This window comes from Hypomesus nipponensis, chromosome 11, assembly GCF_054491055.1.
Source record: "Hypomesus nipponensis isolate SF chromosome 11, ASM5449105v1, whole genome shotgun sequence".
Taxonomy (NCBI): Eukaryota; Metazoa; Chordata; class Actinopteri; order Osmeriformes; family Osmeridae; genus Hypomesus; species Hypomesus nipponensis.
The window spans coordinates 10998587-11020023 of NC_140371.1; the positions used below are offsets into that span (position 1 = coordinate 10998587).

The 21437-nt window shown below is 46.2% G+C and overlaps 2 protein-coding genes across 13 annotated transcripts in view; one reads left to right on the plus strand and one right to left on the minus strand.

Annotated features, from left to right (window-relative positions):
• Positions 1-376: 376 nt before the first annotated feature.
• On the minus strand, positions 377-7212 carry mdh1ab (malate dehydrogenase 1Ab, NAD (soluble)). The gene is made up of 9 exons (XM_084708873.1): positions 7123-7212; positions 6185-6283; positions 5704-5800; positions 4771-4946; positions 3725-3847; positions 2213-2389; positions 1677-1790; positions 1256-1345; positions 377-1030 (listed from the first exon to the last, which is right to left on the minus strand). Exons 1-9 carry the CDS (start codon positions 7123-7125, stop codon positions 908-910), a joined length of 1002 nt encoding a protein of 333 aa, XP_084564999.1. The 5' UTR covers positions 7126-7212; the 3' UTR covers positions 377-907.
• Positions 1712-21437, plus strand: part of wdpcp (WD repeat containing planar cell polarity effector) — a 65007-nt gene continuing 45281 nt past the window's right edge. For 7 of the 12 annotated variants that reach the window (XR_014768779.1, XR_014768780.1, XR_014768781.1 and 4 more), the window contains exons 1-7: positions 7432-7847; positions 7978-8009; positions 17216-17311; positions 17445-17542; positions 17900-18038; positions 19498-19582; positions 21312-21356. Coding sequence is in view for 9 of the 12 variants with exons in the window: in XM_084708856.1 (XP_084564982.1) it covers positions 18012-18038; positions 19498-19582; positions 21312-21356 (157 nt within the window). In the remaining 3 variants the exon portion in view is untranslated. Of the gene's footprint in view, positions 1837-2072; positions 2138-2316; positions 2419-7431; positions 7848-7977; positions 8010-17215; positions 17312-17444; positions 17547-17899; positions 18039-19497; positions 19583-21311; positions 21357-21437 lie in introns of those variants that run through there. The other 5 variants (XM_084708859.1, XM_084708857.1, XM_084708861.1 and 2 more) reach the window with 5 other exon arrangements.

Sequence of the window (21437 nt, forward strand, 5' to 3'; positions counted from 1 at the left end):
TGCTTTGGTCAAGGTTCTTCTCTTGGGCCCATTCACGCCAGAAATAATGTTCCTGCTAAATTTATCTGGAGCCATGCATGATGCATCATAATTAAAACGTGCACAGTTCTGGTGTTGACGTGTTCACACATCAAATTATGAATAATTTAATTATTTATAAGCATCCATCACACTCTAGTTCGATCAGTAATACATATTTCTGCATTTGTCCCGTCACCTGCTGAGCCACACAAAATGCTCGGAAGCTTGCAGGAAACATTTACAAGATTAATAGACTAATTTTTCAGGATTAATTAAACCAACCATTTGTGTTGAAACATTAGTTTTTTTTACTGCGCAAGTCTTTGTCGCATTTATTTAACACATTGCTAACTAATCAGTTGAGGATATATTTTTTATTTCATCTTTGAATTCAGGCATAAGTACATTAAAATGAACAGAAATTCAGCATTTGTTCTTTTATTAACAAGACTGCATCGCCCTCAAGTGGCAGAATTGCACCATCACAACTAATAGCTCCCATGCAATCACTGGAGTGGTATAGGGATGAAAAACATTTAAGAAAACGATAACTTAGTGGCCAGTATCATTCAACTTAATTTTTTTCACAAAATATGTTCCAATTTAAAAAAAACTTTACATTTAATCTACAAACAAAATAAGTTGTATATCTTTTACTGGTTTTATTGTTTGACTCAACAAATAACCATTACAGTGATTGTAGACTGAGTGCAACATCAACTACATGTAACAATCCTCTTTTTCAATAGGGACCTATCAAGATTTGTGTGGCTCATTTCAGTGGAGAGTTGACACTAGTGCACACACACACACACCACACACTCAGAGATGCAGGGAGAAGTCTGGGAGTGTCTAAGTGGCGTTGGGGTTGTCTTTGGCGCTACAGTCAAACTCCCAAGAAGGAGATGGCAGTGTCTCTCTCCTCCACCAACTCCTTGGCTGTTTCATCCATCTTGCCTCGGGAGAAGTCGTTGATGGCCAGCCCTTCCACAAACTTCCAAGACTGACCCTGTAAAAACAAAAATTCAATGAGAAACATTTAATGAAAGAATGGACTGTCAGATTGTATAACGTGTCAAATGTGTGGGAATGTCATTACAAAGATTTAAAAAATAAAAAAAATCCCCATAAGGCCGCTACCATATGTGCAGTGCAGTGATAATTGTCACCAGATTGCCACTGGACCCTATACTGATCATGATGGTGGTAACTGTCCCCATCTTCCAAATCTCACCTTGATCTGAACAGGGAAGGAGTAGATGAGGTCATCAGGGACTCCGTAGGTGTTGCCTTTTGAATACACACCCATAGAAATGAACTCGCCCTGTGAGCCAGAAAGAAAAGCATTAGAGTGAACTTGAAAGGGCACAAACCGGAGACAATACTCCTTGAACAGACAACCCATTTGTCTGAACTCCAAGCAAAAGGCTAATTGAACCAGTGACAGACCCTGCAAGCCCTTGAGCACAAAAAGCCCTTTGATCACCCAAAATCTAAAACACAGTACAAAGTTTCCAACTGGATTCCCCAACGTCAGGTCAATTAAGCATTTGCCCACGAACAGCCTTAGGGATGGCAAGATATTATAAACTCCTGACTGGAGTAGTAAAACTTCCTCAGGAGAAACCCCAAGAGGACCCCAGCCCTGTGCTGACCTCGGGAGTGCCTGACCAGATATCCCTCATATGGTCACAGATAGCCTTTGCTGCAGACATGGCACTGGACAGCTTCCTGGCCTTGATGACTGCTGCGCCCCTCTGCTGCACCGTCTGAAAGTGAGGGAGGAAGGATGTCAGAGGGGGCAAATGAGAGTTGGTAAGTGACAACCATACTTTGGGATTGCTGACGCGACTGTGAAATACATTTTCCATATCAGTGCCATACATTAGAAAAGTGTAAAACTATACTTCTAATATAATTCAGTCCTTCCTGCCTTGGAGGGACTTTGCTAGTACCGCTGTGTCCGAGTTGGTCCTTTAATGTCAAGGTGTTTGTTAAACTCTCCACAATCAGCTGATTGTCTAATACTTATAATCCCATAAACTAAACAGATGGTCACCCTGTTCCAGTGGAGACAGACAGAACTTCCTTCCACACCATGTCACACGAAGGCAAGGTAGGTGATGTTAGTAGACAGTGCCGTCTCTAACTCCCAGGTAGCATTCACTTAGAGCAGGGGCAGCCAACTCACAGCGATAAATTCTCCTTTGAGCCAGGTGTCATCCTTGACTGCTTCAAAGCAGGCTAGGTCACTGCCAGCCATGTTGACCTTGCAATGGTGCACATCAGGGTACTGGGTAGATGAGTGGTTGCCCCAGATAATCACATTCTTCACGTGGGTGGCTGGCACCCCGCAGCGCATCGCCACCTACAGAATGGAAGGGGAAGCAAAAGAAGGTATCAGATTACTCTTTGAAAATATAATATTGTTCCAAATCATGCGTTTAAATTTCTTTGGGGTGTTTTGTGCATTACAGTTTTTGCTTGATAATGTCATGACTCGACTTGACTCGTAAGAATAAATAATGAAATGGGAAGAAGTTAAATTGAATTAATTCTGGCACAAATGTTTAGCAAATCCTAATGCTACCTCCAGTTGCTAAAGCCTCCTGCAAGAAGTGGAACATACAGATATATACCCTGTTTGGCAGTTAAATCGATCCCGATAATATATATATATATATAAATATATAGCCAATGCTGTGTCATGGGACATTTCTGTGGGAAATTATGCAGTCCGGAATAGCTATTGCAACTTTGAATCGCACGTGTAAAACTAACCATTCCAAATAAATGTAATTTAGTCATCTAAGAGTCAACACATTTTTATGTGAAGAAGCATATACTATCTATAAAAAGCACCTCACAAATTAACTGACCACTAAACTGATACTTAGCCAACTCCCACAGTCTTAAAAAGTTAGCCAAGGGGTGTTACCAGCACATCTCGGAAGAGAGTACTTAAGACAATGTCATAGTGATGATTCAGAGTAGCTAAATATAAAAGGCGTGTATATACACACCACACAAATAAAACCAATATCACTTCTGCAAAGACTCGCCAGAACCCACAGCAGAATTTATGAGTTTTAAACATTTTCCTCAAAGGGGTTTTAGTGTTCAGTTACACTTCGATAAAGAAGTACTTGTTTAGCAGGTAGTAAAGTGAAGAGGTTTGGTAAAACAGAGTAAGGTAGAGGTAAGGTTGTTTGATTGGGTTTTGCATCCATGATCAAATATGAATGATCCTTTACCAATATAACAACTACGAACCAGGCCCCTGAGGCACTGCTTCTCACACTGATATAGGAGTGAAGAGACAAGTAGTCACTTAAGAAACTTAAAGTGAAAGAAAAATACAAAAATTCCTCTCAATACATTGGGTACAGGCACATTTGTGATTGACAGTATTCTGCCTGGAGGTAATATTATTTGAGTTAACCAGCAGCTGTTGTAAAACAGGCAAATCTAATAATTTAATTTAGTAGATGTAGTAGTTTATCTAAAGCTGAATGTATTTGTAAATACCCCATGTGAACAATGCATGAGATGATCTAATCTCTGGAACAAAGTCTCCACACAATTTATTATTCCAGTCAGTAAAGAGAAATGTCATACACTGCAATATTTGATAAATGTGGTCCAATGTTACGTTTGACAGAGAAATACTTTTGTGCAAGCAGATGCGCACACACACACACACCTGAGAGCGAGCCCTGTTGTGATCCAGGCGGGTCAGGCAGGAGAAGTTCTCCTTGGGGATTGAGGGGGCAGATTTGGCTGCGATCAGGCAGTTGGTGTTGGCTGGGTTGCCCACAACTAGGACCTGAGGAGAGAGCGCTACATATTATTTGTTTATTTGAATGAAATTCCAAACACACATACGTAGGAGGCCACATATTGTAAAGCACAATATAGAGGACTAATTTTTATTAGCCAAATTTAAAGCCTCACGAGAGGGTTGCTCAAAGAGACAGGGGTTAATTTATCCAATTTATCTAAACCGCCTTAAGGAAATTACAAATATAAACTGTGAAACAAACAGGAGATTTTCAGTTTACATTCAGCCCTCTACAAGGCCAATGGTCAACTTGAGTGTGAGAAAGAGTGCAAGGACTGTGATGTTGGTCAGTAAGCGCAGGGCCACACACTCCTGCCCGTCAGGCTGACAGCGTAAAACACATGCGTAAAACACATGCTCCAAGGTCAGTGGCTCTGAACTGCCAGCAGCTCCCTGGCACTCTAATGTCATTCTACTCTTTGGACTCTTTAGATGTCACAAAGCCAGCATATAACAGCACAATGTGAGCCTTGGGCATTCATTGCCAGTTGTGCTGATATTAACAAGTAGTTGCATTAAACAAAATTCTGTTTAGTGCTAGCTGTGCCAAGACCCCGTCGATGCCCTCCTTAACAATGTTTTGCTTTCAAGACCTATAAAGGCTTCTCATATACATCCTCTTTACAACTTTTTGGGATGCACACACCCCTTCCTTATGTTACCTGAACTGACACTTCACTTAAGTATGGGAGTCAGGTGGCTGAGCGGTTAGGGAATTGGGCTAGTAATCCAAAGGTTGCTGGTTCAATTCCCAGCTGTGCAAATGTTGTGTCCTTGGGCAAGGCACTTCACCCTACTTGCCTCGGGGAGAATGGCCCTGCACTTTCTGTAAGTCGCTCTGGATAAGAGCGTCTGCTAGATGACTAAATTAAATGTAAATGACAAACGGGGACAGTTGTCCAACCTACCTTGACGGTCTTCTTCGCATAATTCTCCAGGGCTGTGCCCTGGCTCTTGAAGATGGCCACGTTGGCCTTGAGCAGGTCCTTCCTCTCCATGCCATCCCTTCTGGGCATTGAGCCGACCAGGATGGCAGCATCTAAGTCCTTGAAGGCCACCTCCTCCTTGTCAGTGGGGATGACCTCTGCCAAACATATTGCACAACCGTTTATATTATAGCAAGGAACATGCACGTATATACACACATATGTATGTTTTGAAAATGTTCAAACCAGAATGGCCTTTCATCTACAGACCACGTGGAAACCAATTGGAATGCTTGCTACACTGTTGGGCCACCTCCGTGTATAAACATTGTCTTTGCAGCACTGGCTGTTAATACAGGGGCCTCTCACAGCGCCCCACACAAACAAAGCAAAGGACAGCACCATTTCAGAGGAAAAATACCAGGTCACAATGGAGGTGCCGGATAATGGCGCCTCATGACTAAAGCGGGGACACTAAGAGATGGACAGAAAAAATCTGGTTCATTTAATAAAAAAACTAAATTGAAAAATTGCTGCAACCTGCTTAGACTATGCTTTACTACTGGTAAAGTACTACTAGACTACTGCTTTATCTATGGCTGAACACCATAGATAAAAGGTGTGATACAGTTAGGTGTTGAATAGGGCATGTTCACAGTGTGATGGTATAATCTATGAACCCTGAACAGACAAACTCCCATACATTTAGCCCAGTACATTTGTCCCATAGCCCTAAAGACCATTATTGTTTAGGAACACCAAAGAAATGTATAGAAAGGCAAACATAACATCTACCACAACTATATTCCCCCGTTGCAAGACTGGGTTGAATCATTAAAATAAAAGTCCATGAAGTGGGGCACATGTGCAGGTGACATGACTCTGGCCTGAATGTGACGTCAGTGTCATGGTTACCTTTCAGAAGTGGGAGGGCACAGTCCTGCAGCTCCATGACAACGCCGTCCAGGACGGGCAGCATGGGCGTGATGTCCAGCAGGACCAGGATGATGGGCTGCGATGGGAGAGAGTCAGAGCATGTCACCACTGCTTCATCACATGAAGGCTGGTACAATAAAACTGCACCAACTGGGTCCACAACAGAGGATGGAATATGTAGCATGTAGCATCAGGAATAGTGCTGAGTCTGGACCATTTAAATGTAATGACTGTTACAACCAGTACAAAACTTGAGACTGAAGTAAAGACATGAAGCTTTACCTAAATTGTGAATGAATTAGTGTGTTAAACTTAACAAGTAACGCCTATCACTGAATGACAAAGATGTCCTGTTTTTAGGGACAGTCTTTCCAACTGTGGGTCAATCTGTTACTCTCTTTACAAACCATAATGAGATCAGTCAGAAAGTTACGTAACTGAAGCCAAAGCCCCATCTTACCTGATTTGCTCCGAAGACATCTCCTTTGGCGATGCCAAAGAGCAGGGAATAGGCAATCTGCCCAGCAGCGCCGGTCACCAAAACTCGAATGGGCTCAGACTACAAAACAAAAAAGGGCTTTGAAGATATTTGTTGTAATGTCTTTCTGCATCCTTCATTTTCCCTTTAGGGAAGGGAAGTTAGTCGTAGAGCTTGTGCACAACTCTTGCATAGGAGCACACTTTTTAAATTGTCCATACATTCAAAACATTTAGTAGTACAAATGTACTTCCAATTATGATTGTGCAGTTCATAAGTCACCAGGATTTAGAAACTCACGGGGTTGGGCACGGTGAATATAAAAATAGAGAACTCTTTTTGGGACATCAGAGCTTGACATCTCCATGACGCAACGAGCAGGGATATTTTTAAAGAGACACCATCTTTACCATTCATTCAACCCTTTCATGTGTCCCACTACAAAGTTACCTTCTGACAGAACCAATAGACATTCAATTCTAAAAAAATAAAGAAAGTGATGGTTTTCACAACGTTAGTGTACATTGTCAAATCCAACGGAACACAATTAGTAATCGTACTTTCAATTGAAGCATCACTTTGTATTCATTTACAATTGAATGAAAATGACTAAATTAGCTTTGTTGTCTAAGAAAATGTATAAGCTTGAACCTAAATGAATGATTAAGCCCCCGAGAAGGAGATGCCCAACGTTAGTTTTCAAAGGTATTCTATTCAAATGCTGTTTGTTAAAATTTAGCAACTGATTTGACTTTGCAGAAGTGACCTGGCTAAAATTAGCTAAGTAGATTGTTTATAAGCTAGGTTGGCTTTATCGTTTTATTAACAACCAAGCAATAAAGCATGTGCCACGGTACTTGTGCCATGCGTTTCCTGAACAACTTAAAATGAATACAGCATTAGTAACTCTGGTTACTTACCATTGTTTAGCGGTGGTTCGGACTGGTCAGTGCTCTCCCACTTCTCGTGCAACAAGTAGGTCACCTCTATTTCTTGAATCCGGAATCACCACGTGGTATTTTCGCATGCGCAGCAGAGAACATGGATTTTCGGCAATCATTTTCTCCGTATGAAATCGGGATAAATCAATTGATATTAAACTTAACGTACCCAACTATCTTAAACTATCGAGTGGGTTAATATGCAATAATGAGATGCTGTCTCAGTGTTAGCGTAAACGTATATCACTAAGTATGTGTTAAACGAGGACATACTTTTCAAACTCACTGATTAGTGATCACGTTCCTCGCGAGATCATGAATTTCAGACGCATTTTGCTTGCCAGAGAAACTCATTTCTCGATGGAACACAACAAACATTGTATAGCAGTTTCGTAGTTGTTGGATGTAGCTCTAGTTACAAAACCATTGATCTCAACTAATTCCCGCTGAAAAAATAAGAAAACATTCTCACAAATCACGTTAGCTAGCTAGTAATAGAAATAGAACAGCTTTTAGCTCAGCACTGTCACAGGCTAAGGCAGAGAAACATTGGCGTTGGTTGCCTAGACACAAGCAATAGTTTTCTGCAAAGAAAACACTGCATGCAGGCTACTAAGCACATTTTCAATCATTTCATGTACGCAGCTAGCAAAGCCATGTAAACCCCAACAACGTATTCTTCCTAGCAATATTACAATACGCAGGTAATCATGCGAGCAACTTGTTACTAGACATCTTCATAGTTATCCAGTTGGCTAGTTAGCTTAGCTAGGGCGGTGGACTGCTTGTGGCAATTGACAGATCCCTCTCTAAAATGATGTTCTTCTCCTCCAGGCGTCAGAGAAAATAAGAATCAAAGAATAAAGGTAAAAACATATTAATGTCTAATAATGTAAGAGTTCTGTCAAATTTGGCGATTTCCTTGGCATAACTGCCCAGTGTTTATTGTTTGGGACTGATTGACAGTGTGCTCGTGCGTGCGTGCGTTGTTTTCAATTATCAATTGTTCAATTGTTTAGTGAGTGATTAGTTTCCTTTTGCTTTGGTATTGAACTTTTTGTTGAAGGATAGTATAATGTTTCTTAACCATTAAGCAGTGTCTCGAAACCCTGTGAACGGGAGAGACTGATCATTATCAAATGTTGATTATGAAGTATTTCAGAGTATGTTGGTACCAGAGGGGACTGCATAGTTGCCTATCAATTCCGAAAAGGTTTCATGTACCATGGAACTCGGTGACTACAAAGGCTCTCCTAACTACGTTACTTCCATAGGAGTAGCCTATACCTGTTTTTTTTTCGATAGACCCCCTTTTTGATTCAAGTGTTAGTCGATACATGCTATTAATAATATATGACCTAATTACAGGCTCATTACATTCGTTGAACAAAGGCCCAGGAGTTTTGTGTTACATCATATTAACCATGTCTTCTCACTTTAGCCAAGCTGGCCAGTCACATTACCCAATCCAAAAGTATTTGTGGGTTCTGTTAGAATATGCTTAGAAAGCATCCGTTATAGGTGTAGCTTTATCAACTGATCTTTTGGATTTCAAATTAAACCCTTTAGGCTGTCCAACCATGTTCCTGAAAATCGACTGTACTGGAGGTTTTCACTCCAACATACATGATTTAGCTTATTAACCAGCTGGGGTAATTATTAGAGTCAGGTGCACTAGTGAGGGTTGGGGCAAAAACTTACAGGAGGGTAGCGCTCTGTGTACTGGGTAGAGCAGGTCTGTTTTTTTTAGTTTATGGACCCACTATAATGTGCCAATATCTGTAGTCTTAATGAAAAGATCACCGTAAACTGTGTGTTTGAATTCCCAATTCAACTTGAGAGAGAACTAGACTTATAGTAAGTACAAGAGTTCTATAGCACCTCTGCCACATAGGCCTAATTATGGAGAACTGGGAGACAGTGCAGACTCTTGCCAAAGACAAGATTTGGAGGCCTTCTTTCTGGTCACTTATGCATTTAGGAGATAATGTGTATTAAAAACATATCACAAACAAAAACACCTGTGGAGGGGAGTTGGTATAGTCAGAGCTGGACTGAGCTAAATTGACTTTCTCCTGACTTGTGCTTCTTATCGTTGCTCTTGGAAATAGTTTGTTGAGGTTTACTCTGTTCTTTCTTTTTCTAATACACAATATACATTTGATTTGTCCATTTAATGCAGGTCTGAGTAAATTCAACTTTGTTTCTTTACTAATACAGAGTATTTATTTGCCGTGTTGTTGTATTGGTCTCTACATGAAACATACGCGTATCTAAATATTTGATTAAATGTCATCAGCAGCTGATATTGAGCTCATCTTCACAATCCGTGCCTTTCCTGTCTCTGCTCGTAAATAAGACGAGAGGCAATCAAAAGCTTGCCAGTGTGGGCACAGGCCCAAAATGGGATTGGCGTGACCACGTCCGCATCTGTCAATGACAGCGTCCGACACAGAAGGTCTCCTCCTCAGACAGCGTCTGTGTGATAGGCCGATTCACATGGGTGTTTGGAGCAGCTGGCACCTCACGCCAGCTCTGCTACGGCCGCCTGTTTCGTGGTGTGCCGCTCATTGTGGCGCGGGGCTTGTGCCTTTTGAAAGATGCAAACGCGAGAGGAACAGGTGCTCACGGCTGTGTTGGCACCAGGCGAGGACTGAGCTGCTCTGTCTAAGGCTAATGCCTAGACTTTTGGGGATTTCATGAAGGCACTTTGTGAATGTCAATATTTGTTTTAAAACCCATGAATCTAGGGCCATTGTTTCTTAGTTTTTTACATGGCCTAGTAAGGAAGCCTTGTAGTGTCAGATTAGAATGCTTGAGACTGTGAATGACTTGACTGACTCCATTCAATGACTGACTCCATTGCAATGTTTGAAAGGGATTTTGTTTTGTGGTCTTTGGTTGGTTGGTCACTTGTAGTCAACTCTTAAGTGTGGAAGTGAGGCGCTGTGTTCCTCCTCTCAGTGTCACAAGATATTAAGGCCATGACCTTGTTCCTAGATGGACTAGCATGGGGTGATATGCAGTATTCAGATTTGAGACAATGACTGAGTTATGTGAGAGCTTATTTCAAAGATCTTGTCTCACAAACTTTGTTCATTTATGTTTGCTCATGGTGCTGACCGACACCCTGGCTAACTCCTTGGCTGACATGGGGATTAGGAATAGGCCCACTTTCCTGGTAAAAGGTTCCCAGCGGAACCAGAACAACGGCAGCATTCACAATCTTATCTGGTGCCGGGCCTGATCCTCTGTGTGCGTACTGTGAAAACAGGCAGCATCATGGAGGTTTTGGCTCAGCCAAAACCCAGAGACACATACACACACACTCAATGTTCATCTTGATAAGAGAGTGAGCACCAAGACATGTCTTGCTCCACATAACACTCCTGTCTCACCATGTGTGGCCTCTCCAATACCTCCCCCAAAGACTCTTCACCAACTGTCACCTCTTGCACCCCCCCCCCCCTTCACCGGGCCTGCTCACCATCGCTCTATCCCATTTCCATCAACTGCCCCCTCCTTAGCTCCTTCTTCCTATCCTCTTGTCTCCTCTCAGCTCCACCCTTTCGTCACCTCTATCCTCTCCCTCTTGCACACGTGTGTATGACAGCATGGCAAGAACTCTGCTACACAGCCACCACACTCTTATCTGTCCCGCAGTAAAAACATCCACAGTAATGAACAATCTAGCCCCATAGAAAAACATGCTCCAACGTTCCACCTTACCTCACTGCTGATTACATCATTGCCCCCAAATCCTCAGCTATCATCATCAGCAGCAGCAGCAGCACTATCGCTGTGCATCTGTGTCTCAGCAGTGTACCCTGAGCTTATGAGATGAGGTGGAGATTCAGGTTTCCTTCAGGATTAGACCCTCTTGCGGTTTCATCGGGCGTATCAGTCTTGACAGCAGTCCAGTTGTTTGGGATGAAGTTTGGTTCTCATGTAGGCTTGGGAGTGGAAGTTGCCTGCAGTAATGAAATGTGTACACTAGGTGACGGCAAAGACCCATGTTGGAACGACTTGCCTCCTGTGTCGCTGGTGTAACCTGCGTGTGGAGGCTTGGGGAAACGTAGCTGAATCTTGCCAGGGTCCCTGAAACATTCAATACTTCAGAAGGCCTTGACCTTTTCGGTTGTAATGGAAAGAAGTTACCGGAGGATGATTGATGATTTCGATCACTGAGGAAACGGCCGCGTGTGGTGGAAGACTATTGTCATGTGCGTAATGTGCCCCGCTCTCTTTCCTTTGTCCAAGTACGTCCTCTAGATGACCCCCCTGCATAGCTCAGTTGAGCCCACGCACAGCCGAGGACTTTGTTCCAGAAATAGCTCCGAGTTCCATTTGAGCTGTTGTGATTGGAAAGCATGTTCAAGACGGGGCCCAAGGGTGTTGGAGCTTCTCCTGTTGGCTTTGATGGACTTTTCTTTTTCGGAAACCCGAGCTGGGTCTGATGACAGGGGCCCAAGTGTCAGCTTGCACGGCCTCTGCAGCGCTGGAGGAGAACACGAGCAGCCCTCCGAGGAGAACATGTCAGAGAACATGTCTTCTCCAAAGACACACAGCCTAGTCTTGGCATGGAAACGGAACCGAATGCAATCAATTCTAATCATGCACACTTTGTTTCCTGCCGAGATGTGCGCGCGTGTGCCTGCGCACGTGTACACACACACACACACACACACACCTTCCTGAGAGCAAGCTTCAGCTCACACTCTGTCGTTCTCATTACCCCTTCAGTGTTTGCACAGGGAAATGGCCCATGAAATAGCTTTGACAGAATCGACTTTAACCAATATGAAGACAAATGCATGTGTTCACATGCTAATTGGGTGGTGGACGGGGTTATGTCTTTATGTGCTCCGACTCAGAAGACCTTTTATCCAAAGCGTCATTTAACAAATGGTGCCAGTTCAGTTTGTTACAGAATGGATTCAATTGATCCGACGTTGACAGATTGTCTGATGTAGGCTCATGCTTTGTCATTCAGAATCTTTTTTGCTTCTTCTTTTCTCTCACTCACAAGAGGGCGCCAAAGTGCCACAAGCCGTAGCCAAAAAACAAGCTTTTGACACTAGCACTTTTTTTTCCCCTTCTCCAAAACGCAGTGGAGGAGAACCTGGAACCTACTGACAACACGGCAGCTGATACCGACAGCCTCCGCCGCCCCGGCCAAACGCATTTCTGCAGCTTTTCTTTTTTCTTTGTCAAATCAGCATCGTTGTTGTTGTGAGTTTACAACAATCAAGCGCATCCCCCCCCCCCCTTTCAACACTTCCACCTTTCATTAACCCCCCAAACTCAAATCCGTCCAACTGGACTGCTGTCTGCTTTGCAGTAACTTGCCGGGCGCTGCTTTGGCAGTCACACCCTCCTGCACAGTCATAATGCTTCCCTGTGCCGTTGGCCACAGCTGCTGAGGGCGGACATTTTGGGGCCTGTTGCTCGCAGGTTGTGAGCGGTGGCGGAACTCGCTGTTTGTTTGCGCGGCCTTGCGAAGGGGCGGAGGTGGGGGGGGGGGGCTGGGGGGAGGAGGAGGAGGAGGAGGGGAATGTTTTTCCCCACAACACTGCATGGGGATTAAGGCCCATTCTGAGTGCCCCCCCGGGTCGCGGCGCAGATGTTAGCCAGGATAGCGCCTGTTGCCGTGCCGACAGGATAGGCGCGCCCAGACAGCGAAATAAGCCTGTGTATGTGGAGAGGGGAGGGGACGAGCCAAGGGGGGCCTGTAGTTTCGCCAGGATGGTTGGTCACCCACACATCCACAGGAAGGCGTGCACACCCCAGGCCCAGCCAGCGAACCAGCACCCACCGGCCCTCTCTAGGTGAGAGGGGATAGTGTGCGTGGGTGCGTGTTCTCACACAAAAGCCTGATCCTGTGGCGTTAAGATTGTCTGGCATCACGGCAGGGGAAGTGTGACAGTGACTTTGCTGGAGCGGAGGTCTTGTACCACTGGCTGGAACAGCCAGTTCCAAAATACGGGGTCTTTCTCAAGGAACGCAGATGGAAAACATGCCAAAAATGCCAAAATGTGTTCTTATGTCAAGCAGAATGTTCCACCACAGAACAGCGGGGCCCCTCTAGGTCCCTTTGGGGCTCTTACAGGCAGACTCAGAGGAAAGGTGATACAGGGCCTAACAAGACCAGACTTGACCCAGCAATACTTGCACGGCCCTGCTATTGTCCCAGTCCTACTCGAGCAGTCAGAAGTCAGCGAGGGTTTTTTGCTTGTCTTGGTGTGCGTGGGTTGTAAGTGTGCGTCTTCCTATGTCTGTAGGAGAGTTTGTGCGTGTGCACAAAAGGAATGGGTATGTACACGTGTTCGAGGCATGCAAGCATGTAATAGTCAATCAAGAAAATTCCCGGGGACAAAGAGGGGCACTGCATTGTGGCCAGACAGTGTGTGCGTGTGTGTGTGTCACAGAGAGCAGGGGCCTGCTGTTGGGAGTGCTGGAACGATTGTGCCCACCGAGAAAGTGTGGTGTTTTCACGCACGGCTGGTCACTTAGGCTGTCTGTCAGATGGAGAAGGGCCAGGTGTGTGCACATGCATGTTTCAGAGGTTGGCTGGGGGTCACTCTATCCACAGACGTTGTTTTTCAACTTGTTAGGAAGCACAATCTGGCCTCACTCACTGTAAAATGTTGTCGGTTGGCCTGTCGCTAGCCTAGCTGTTGGCCCTTCATGTTTTGGCATGTTCTCTTACTGAACCAGGCTGAATGGTTCAATAGTATGTGAGAGGGCCTTTTGCTTCGGGTTTGTGTTCCAGATAACATGATTGTACAAAGATGACAAATAGTGAAATAACTGAGTTGCTCCTTATTAAGTCAGCTCTGCCTTACACCAGTACTGTAGATGACACAGTAGCCATACGTAAGTCACAACTGTATATAGCACAATAACTTTCTATAGCATTGGCTGCAGGGGGATGCTTGACTTTGTTGGTCACTCAGGTACTTTAAAAGTCGCTTTCCCTTGCTCACACAGCCCTATCCACCAAACACTTAACCCCCAAGACCCGTCAGTCAGCTTAAAAAGGCCGTCAAGGCTTTGAGCTGACCGACACGCCCGAGGTCACAGCGTGTCCCCAGGCCCAGTGACTCTCACCCCCTGTCCCCCTCCCCAAACGTAGCAGGGGGACACAGCCCCAGCGAGCGGTGACCCCACCACGTCACCGGCCGCCGTGTCAGCGACCGCATCCGGGCGGACGGGACGTCACCCCGGTGACAGAAGGTGGCAGGTGCAGAGTAATAAGGTCGCAGGGGGCAGTCTGGGGAAACACTGATCCTGACCTTTTGCTTTGGTCTGTGAGGTTCTCATTCTCTCTAGGCATCGGACACACACGCACACACACACACCTACCTGTCAAAGCTGGAGAAAACCTTTAACAAAGTGTGAGTGTGTGTGCACCTATGTGCACGCTGGAGTGAGGGGTAAACAACAGGGGGGCAGCTTAGCGAAGAAAATCCAACAACGTAAACAAAAGCCACGGTCAGGATGACACGTGTCACCTTAGCAGTGACAGAGGACCAGGGCTGAGAAGGCCAGGGTGGCGTCTGGGTCCTCGAAGCCCCGATGTTGTCATTGATTCTGCCTCCGCGACCTCGATAAGCAGACTACGATAAGTTGGTCATGGAAAACTCGCTGTCTCTCGCTCTTTCTGGTTTTCTCTCACTCGCGCTCGTTCTTCCTTGCTCTGTTTTGTTTCTCTCTTCTCTACCTCTCTTTTTCTCTCTCCCTCTTCTTCTCTCCCTCTCTTCTTCTCTCCCTCTCTTCTTCTCTCCCTCTCTTCTTCTCTACCTCTCTTCTTCTCTACCTCTCTTCTTCTCTCCCTCTCTTCTTCTCTACCTCTCTTCTTCTCTACCTCTCTTCTTCTCTCGCTCTCTTCTTCCAGCGCTTTATTTGCTTTTCAAGCACATCTCTCGCTCGCACACTTCTCTCTCTCTCTCTCTCTCTCTCATGTCTCAGTCATTACTCCGCTGTTTGTGTTTCTGCTCTGACACTCAGGGTAAATACCTCAGCTGGAATTGAGTTTCCCCTCTTCTCCACCTCCTTATTCCCTCCATTACCCCCTCTAATGAAGTTTGCTCATGTGCTTTGGAGTTTTTACTCACTCAATCACTGTTGCTCACTCATTCACTCACGGAGACGATTTGAACATCGACCCATTAGATATAGAAAATAAAATCAACTTGCAGCCAATGTAGAGGTTTGTTTTGGGCCAGAGAGTTCCTGTCAGTGGTGTGAATCCCGGAGTAACCCTTGATTTCGTCTTGCAAGTAGTTTTGGCAGCACAGGCACATGGGCCTCTCTCTGTCTTTCTCTCTCCTAGGGCCTGTCTTGTCATCCCCTTGTCTGAACTCCTGAACTCTTCAACTTCTCACCTCTACTTGCACCTTCATACAATCACAGCAGATTCCTCCTCAGGAACCCAATACATTCCCCTCGCTCTCGCTCTCTCTCTCTCTTTTCTTTCTCTTTTCTCTCTATCCTCTCTTTTCTCTCTCTCTCTTTTCTCTCTCACACTCATCTGTTTCTCTCGCTCACACACACACACACACACACGTCACTTGACGACCAGATTCTCTTCACAGCGGCATCGCTCATTTTCTCTGGCTTCATTTTCTTCCTGATTGACGTGTCCTGTAACCGACACACACACACACACATGCATACACTCACCTCAGTGGTACTCATTTTATTCTGCTTGTCTGTCATCTCTATTATTGTACCTCAGACGGTTGAATGGCCTCCCATGGGAGTCTGTGTCACAGGCATGTTTTGTGTGTGTGTGTGTGTGTGTGTCAGCACGATTCCTGGCGCCACTCTGTCCACCCCCACCCTTTAATAGGACAACCGAGGAGACATACAGTGTGTGCGTGTGTGTTTGTGTGTGTGTGTGTGTACTGCCGCAAGGCCTTACACCACTTCCCCAATGCAGAGCATTGTCCTCATCTGAGCTTCAACTTGACTTCACCCCCTCCGTCTCTTCCTCCTCTCTCAGCCTTTCTTTTCCTTGACAGGTTGAGTTCTGCACTACCAGAGGTCCTTCCCTGTCATGACATGAGTTACAGGGGAGGGGGGGATGGGGGGAGGAGGGAAGGAGGGTGAGAGGGTGAGATGATAGGGGAACTGTAAGCATGTTCAATTAGCAACCGTAGAGCCTTCAAACTCATGTTGGAAAAGATGGAGCAGAGTCAGTATCATACTTTGTCACTGGTACTATTTTGGTATCTAGTTTGTGTATGTATGTATGTATGTATATATATATATACACACACTGCATTAGGGAAGGTTTAGTGTATATGATTCATCACATTTGAGTCTCTTTTGCGGTCTTCCATGCCTGTTCAAGTGGAATTGTAGGCATTATGGATCGTCTGTGGAGAGTTAGGATCACTCTGTTCTCATAAGAGTTAGCTGCCCTGTACTGCTGTTATCAGCTTTATTCAGCTTTTTTAGATAATGCATTCTACAGCCAGGTACTACACACACACACACACACACACCACGTTATCCAGTTTCTATCTTATCGTCAACACTTTGGGGGCAACTCCATTTTTCTCATGATACTTTGCAGAAGCAGGGTTTGTGTCTACGGTATCTGTATTTTTTTTTTCTTCCTCCCTCCATCCCAAAGCTTCCGTTTACGATTTGTTATTCCGTATTTAGCTTAGATCCTGATACAACTCTTGTCGGTACATGACTGTCCCCTCAAAGACAGAGATAGGAGCTGGTGCTTCTGTAGTCCTTGGTGTGTGTGTGTGTGTGTGTGTGTGTGTGTGTGTGTGTGTGAGCGAGCGGGTGTGTACCTGTGTATTTTACCTCAAGTATGTCGTGTATGTGTTTGTGTAGGGACAGTAAGTTGATGGTGTACTTAAATGTCACTTCTCTACATGAAACAAATGGACTAGAACATAACAGAGCAAGAACATGGGTGAAAGAGATTTTGTACAGGAGGGAGCGAGAGAAGGAGAAAAAGACAGACAGACGGAGGGAGGGAGGGGGGGAAAAGGGAAGAGGCCAGTGGGTAATTAAAATGGTTTTGTAATGGGACCTTGTGTGTCAGCTGTGGCAGGTCTCCAGCCCTGTAATTTACCACACCTCCCATAGTGACGGGACCACTCTGTTGGCTGACAGGAGAGCTCCTTACCCCCAGGGAGAGGTGAGTGTGTGTGTGTGTGTGAGTGCTACCTTGAGGCTGCAACCCTTCTTAGTTGCAACATAACATTGTCAAGCATAGGCAAAAAGGGTGCAACGTGTTTTTCGACGATACCTCTCTCCCCCTGTTGTTTCAGTGGAAGCCAGGAAAGTTCCGTAAAACAAGGCTCAGACCAGGCAGCAGTACCCAGTGTATCCTGCCCTTTGAAGACCAGTACCAACGTAGAAACTTCAAGTAGGTGAATGTCGGTATTCGGTGACATTTATTCTGTATTCAGTTGCACGATCACGTTTGAATGTACGTGTGTTGGAGTGAGACGGACCATGTGAACAAGCCCGTCTTTGATCTCTATCATCAGCAGAGCCACTCATGTTGCACATTGAGTTAAGTGAGCATGGGACAGCACCCAGGCAAACTCCCTTCTGAATCTCTGTCTCTGTCTCTGTCTCTCTGTCTCTGTCTCTCTCCCTCTCTCTCTCATTGTGTCTGTCTGTCTCTCTCTCTCTCCCTCTCTCTCTCTGTCCACCTTTGTCTGTGTCTGTCACTCCCCCCCCCCCCCCCCCCCCCCCCCCCCCCCCCCGGTGCCCATAGGGGACAGGACAGGAGAACAGAGAAAGGGGAGGAGGGAACAGGGCAGACAGGGTCGCAGTTGCCTTTGCCTTCCTTTTGAAAGAGGAGTTGTCTGTTTTCTTCCTGGCCTTTGATGCTAAAGCAGCCTATTTACCTGTGTGTACGTAGGATACAATACCCTCACTGCCCCCCAGCCTTCTATACCTATCTCTGTTTGGACAGCCTGTGTTTGTGTGAGAGCGTGAGCGTTAGTGTGCGATTCCATAAGATCAATACGTGAACGCCCGACGATGAGTATTTCTGGTAGGAATATTTGAGTTGTGCGTTTGCGTGTTTTGAGAGGTGAATGTTGAGGGAGTAGGAGTGGTGTATCAGAGGGATGAAGTGTCTAGGTAAACACCCGGGTGTTCAGAATGTGTCGGGAGAGAAGGCCTGCCCCTCTGTGTCATCCCCTCTCCGGTTCCCCCTCACCAAAGCCCCCTGACTCCCTCTCCTCCCATTAAGGAAATGCCTTCATGTTTGTTCGTACATATCACAAATATATCTTCTAGATGAATAGGCACTTCCCAACTATCTCTCTCCAGTAGTCCTGTTAGACTCCCAGTAACGCTTAATCAAAGCCGGGGCCGAGTCCCCTCCTAGCTCCAGATAACAAAATGAAACATCTTCACTTTACAACCCTTACAGAGTTGTTTTTTCCCCCCCACCCAAGGCCTGACTTTCCTGTATATATATATATGAAAAAAGCTGGTTAGCAAGCTGAAAGAATCCTCTTATGTCAGTAAACTCGTTACTCGGCCAGCGTTACAGCTGTGCTGGCCCTGGCGTTTCCATGGCATCTGGATTTATCGCTTGTATTTTGTAGGGAGCTGTATATTTTTTTCCGGGAAGGGGGGGGGGGGGGGGGGGGGGGCAGAATGCGATTTCCCTGTGAGCCAGCAGGAGCAAAGAACAGAGATAAGAGAGTCATCTCTCAGCATTAACTGAGAGAGGGGAGAGATGGGGGGGGGGGTGGTGGAGGGAGGGAGGGATGGAGTAAAGAGAGGGAGAGGCGGAGGGAAAGGAGTGTCCACCCTCAGCAGTTACTGGACAGAGAGAAGGAGAGCGGGGGTGAGGGTGATGGAGGGATCAGTGCTTAGCAGTGTGTTACTGGACCTTGAGGAAGAGATGGAGTCCAGGAAATTCGAGAGAGAGAGAAAGAGAGAGGGAGAGAGAGAGGGAGGGAGGGAGAGGGAGAGAGAAGGAGGGAGAGGGAGGGAGGGAGGGAGAGGGAGGGAGAGGGAGAGAGAGAGAGAGAGGGAGAGAGAGAGGGGGAGAGAGAGAGGGAGAGAGCTCTCATTTTCAGACAGTGATGCGTGAGGAATGCCTAGTGCTTTGTCTCGGTTGTCACTTTCAGAGTGTGTGTCAATCAGTGGATGGCTGTGATGTGTACTTTGCTGTGTACATGGGTGTATGTATGCATGGGTGGATGTGTGTGTCTGTGACCCCAGGGCCTCCTTGTACAGGTATGTCAGTCTGCCACAATACAAACATCGCCACCAGATGTTTATCTCTGTTGTTTTGTCTGCTCTCTCTCTCTCTTTGTTTCCACTTGTCTCACGCCCGACCTCTGCTTACAGACTCGAGTTACTCAACCTGCTCAGATGGCCTTCTGCTTGGCTGAGCTGCACTTGTGGTCCGCCAAGAGCTCCCTGCAAGTCAAAGGTACTGCCCATCTTCACAACCTGCGCCCTCATTACTTTCTCTCCTCTCTCGACCCTCACTCAGAACACTTGTCTTTGTAACACCTTCCCTATCTTTCGTCTCTCTCTCTGTCTTTTTGCTGTCTTACTCAGTCACACAGTTTGGGCCTACAGTATGTCTCTCTCTCTCTCTCTCTCCATCTCGCTCTCTTTCTCGCTTCCTTGCGCTCTCATTTGTCACACATTCCCTTTTCTTCCGCCTTCTTCCTGTTCTCTCTCGTTTGTATCCTTACCTCCCTCTCTCCCTCTCTCCTCCATCTCTCCCCTCGTCCCTCACCATCTGCACTGGAGAGCTGCAAAGTCGCATCAGACGGCAGGCAGAAGGGAGACGTCAGCAGTGAGGCCTCAGTCTTCCTCCCTGACACGGCACCGCAGCCAAATCCTCAACCCCACGTTCAAAGTCCCCGGCGCATCCTCCTATACTGTTGCAGCATGCTCAGTATGTGTTTTGCGGTGTGCTTTGACTTCTTGAGCGCCTCTCTCCTGTTAGCTTCCAGGCTTCACCACCTACTCCACACATTTCAGTGAGCCCCATTACAGTCTAAATGACCTGAGAGAGACATATTGACAGTAAATATGTGTCAATACACTTTCTCACGGCACTTCTCATACTCCGGATCTTCAGATCCCCCAGGGCGAACGCCAGCCAATCCCTCGGCCTCCCTGGCCCTGTGGGCGGGGCCTCTCCTTGCGAGGTGGTGGAGGGGCGACAACTATCTGCTCATCTCTTCAATTTTTTTTTTTGTTCTTCCATTTTTCTTGTTTTGCCCTTTGTCCGCCCTCTTCTTTCACAGTCTGCTGAGCTTCCAGAAGGAGATAGTGTCTCGCTGAGGCCCAAACTGTGTGTGCACGTGCGTGTGTTTTTCATGTGCGCGAGTACAAAAAACGTCAACAAATGTCATCCTTATTTGTTTGTTTTTGGCACTCGGGTGTGTTTTTGCAATCTGGGCAAATGGTGGAGGGATAAGGCGCCTGGTCCGGTGACGTGTGACACCCCCCCCCCCCCCCCCCTCCCCACGCTGTGAATGGCGTCTGTTTAAAGACAGTTTGTCCTTCAGATAACAGAAGTGATGCATGGAGAAAGGTTCAAATGCTACCGAGCTCATTTGAAGCCCCTTCAGTCTGTGTGTGTGTGTGTGTGTGTGTGTTGTCACCCCCTCGCCTCCTACTCCAGCTATCCCTATTGCATTAGCCTGCCCCGGCCCCAGGAGCAGCAGCGGAGAGTGATAAAGAAACCATGTGCTGTTAGAATGCTCCGCTGTTCTCCAGCCGGCTAAAAAACACCCTGTAAAAAGCCCATCTCAGCAGTTTGGGGAAGCAAGGGGGGGGGGGGGGGGGGGGTGTCCGCGTACGTGCGCGAGTGTGTGGAGGGGGGTGGGGGGTTGGGGCTGGGCTCAGTCCCTGAGGTGAAGGGGGTTACAGCATGCTTCTGTTTTTTTATTTTTTATTAATACCCCTCCTCCCTCCCTCGTCTCTCCCTCCCTCCCTCCGTCGTTCTTATCTGGAACAGGGGTGCAGGCAGACGGGACAGAACACTGACTGATAGGGGTTGTTTATCCTGCGGTGCCAAATTGCTGATCTGTCCGCTTTCTCTCACCAACTGGTCTTCATTTCTCTTTCTCTCTCTGTCCCTCTCTTCCCCCTTCCCGGTCTATCTCTCTCTCTCTCTCTCTCTCTCCTTCCTTCCACAGATACAGATATTGGCACCTATCAGTACCATGAGAAAGGAGAGCCGGGTAAATATGCATTGCACTGTTTACCCTATTGCTTATGTTTACCGTGTGTATTTATGTTTCGGTGTCGTCTGGTAAGATTCA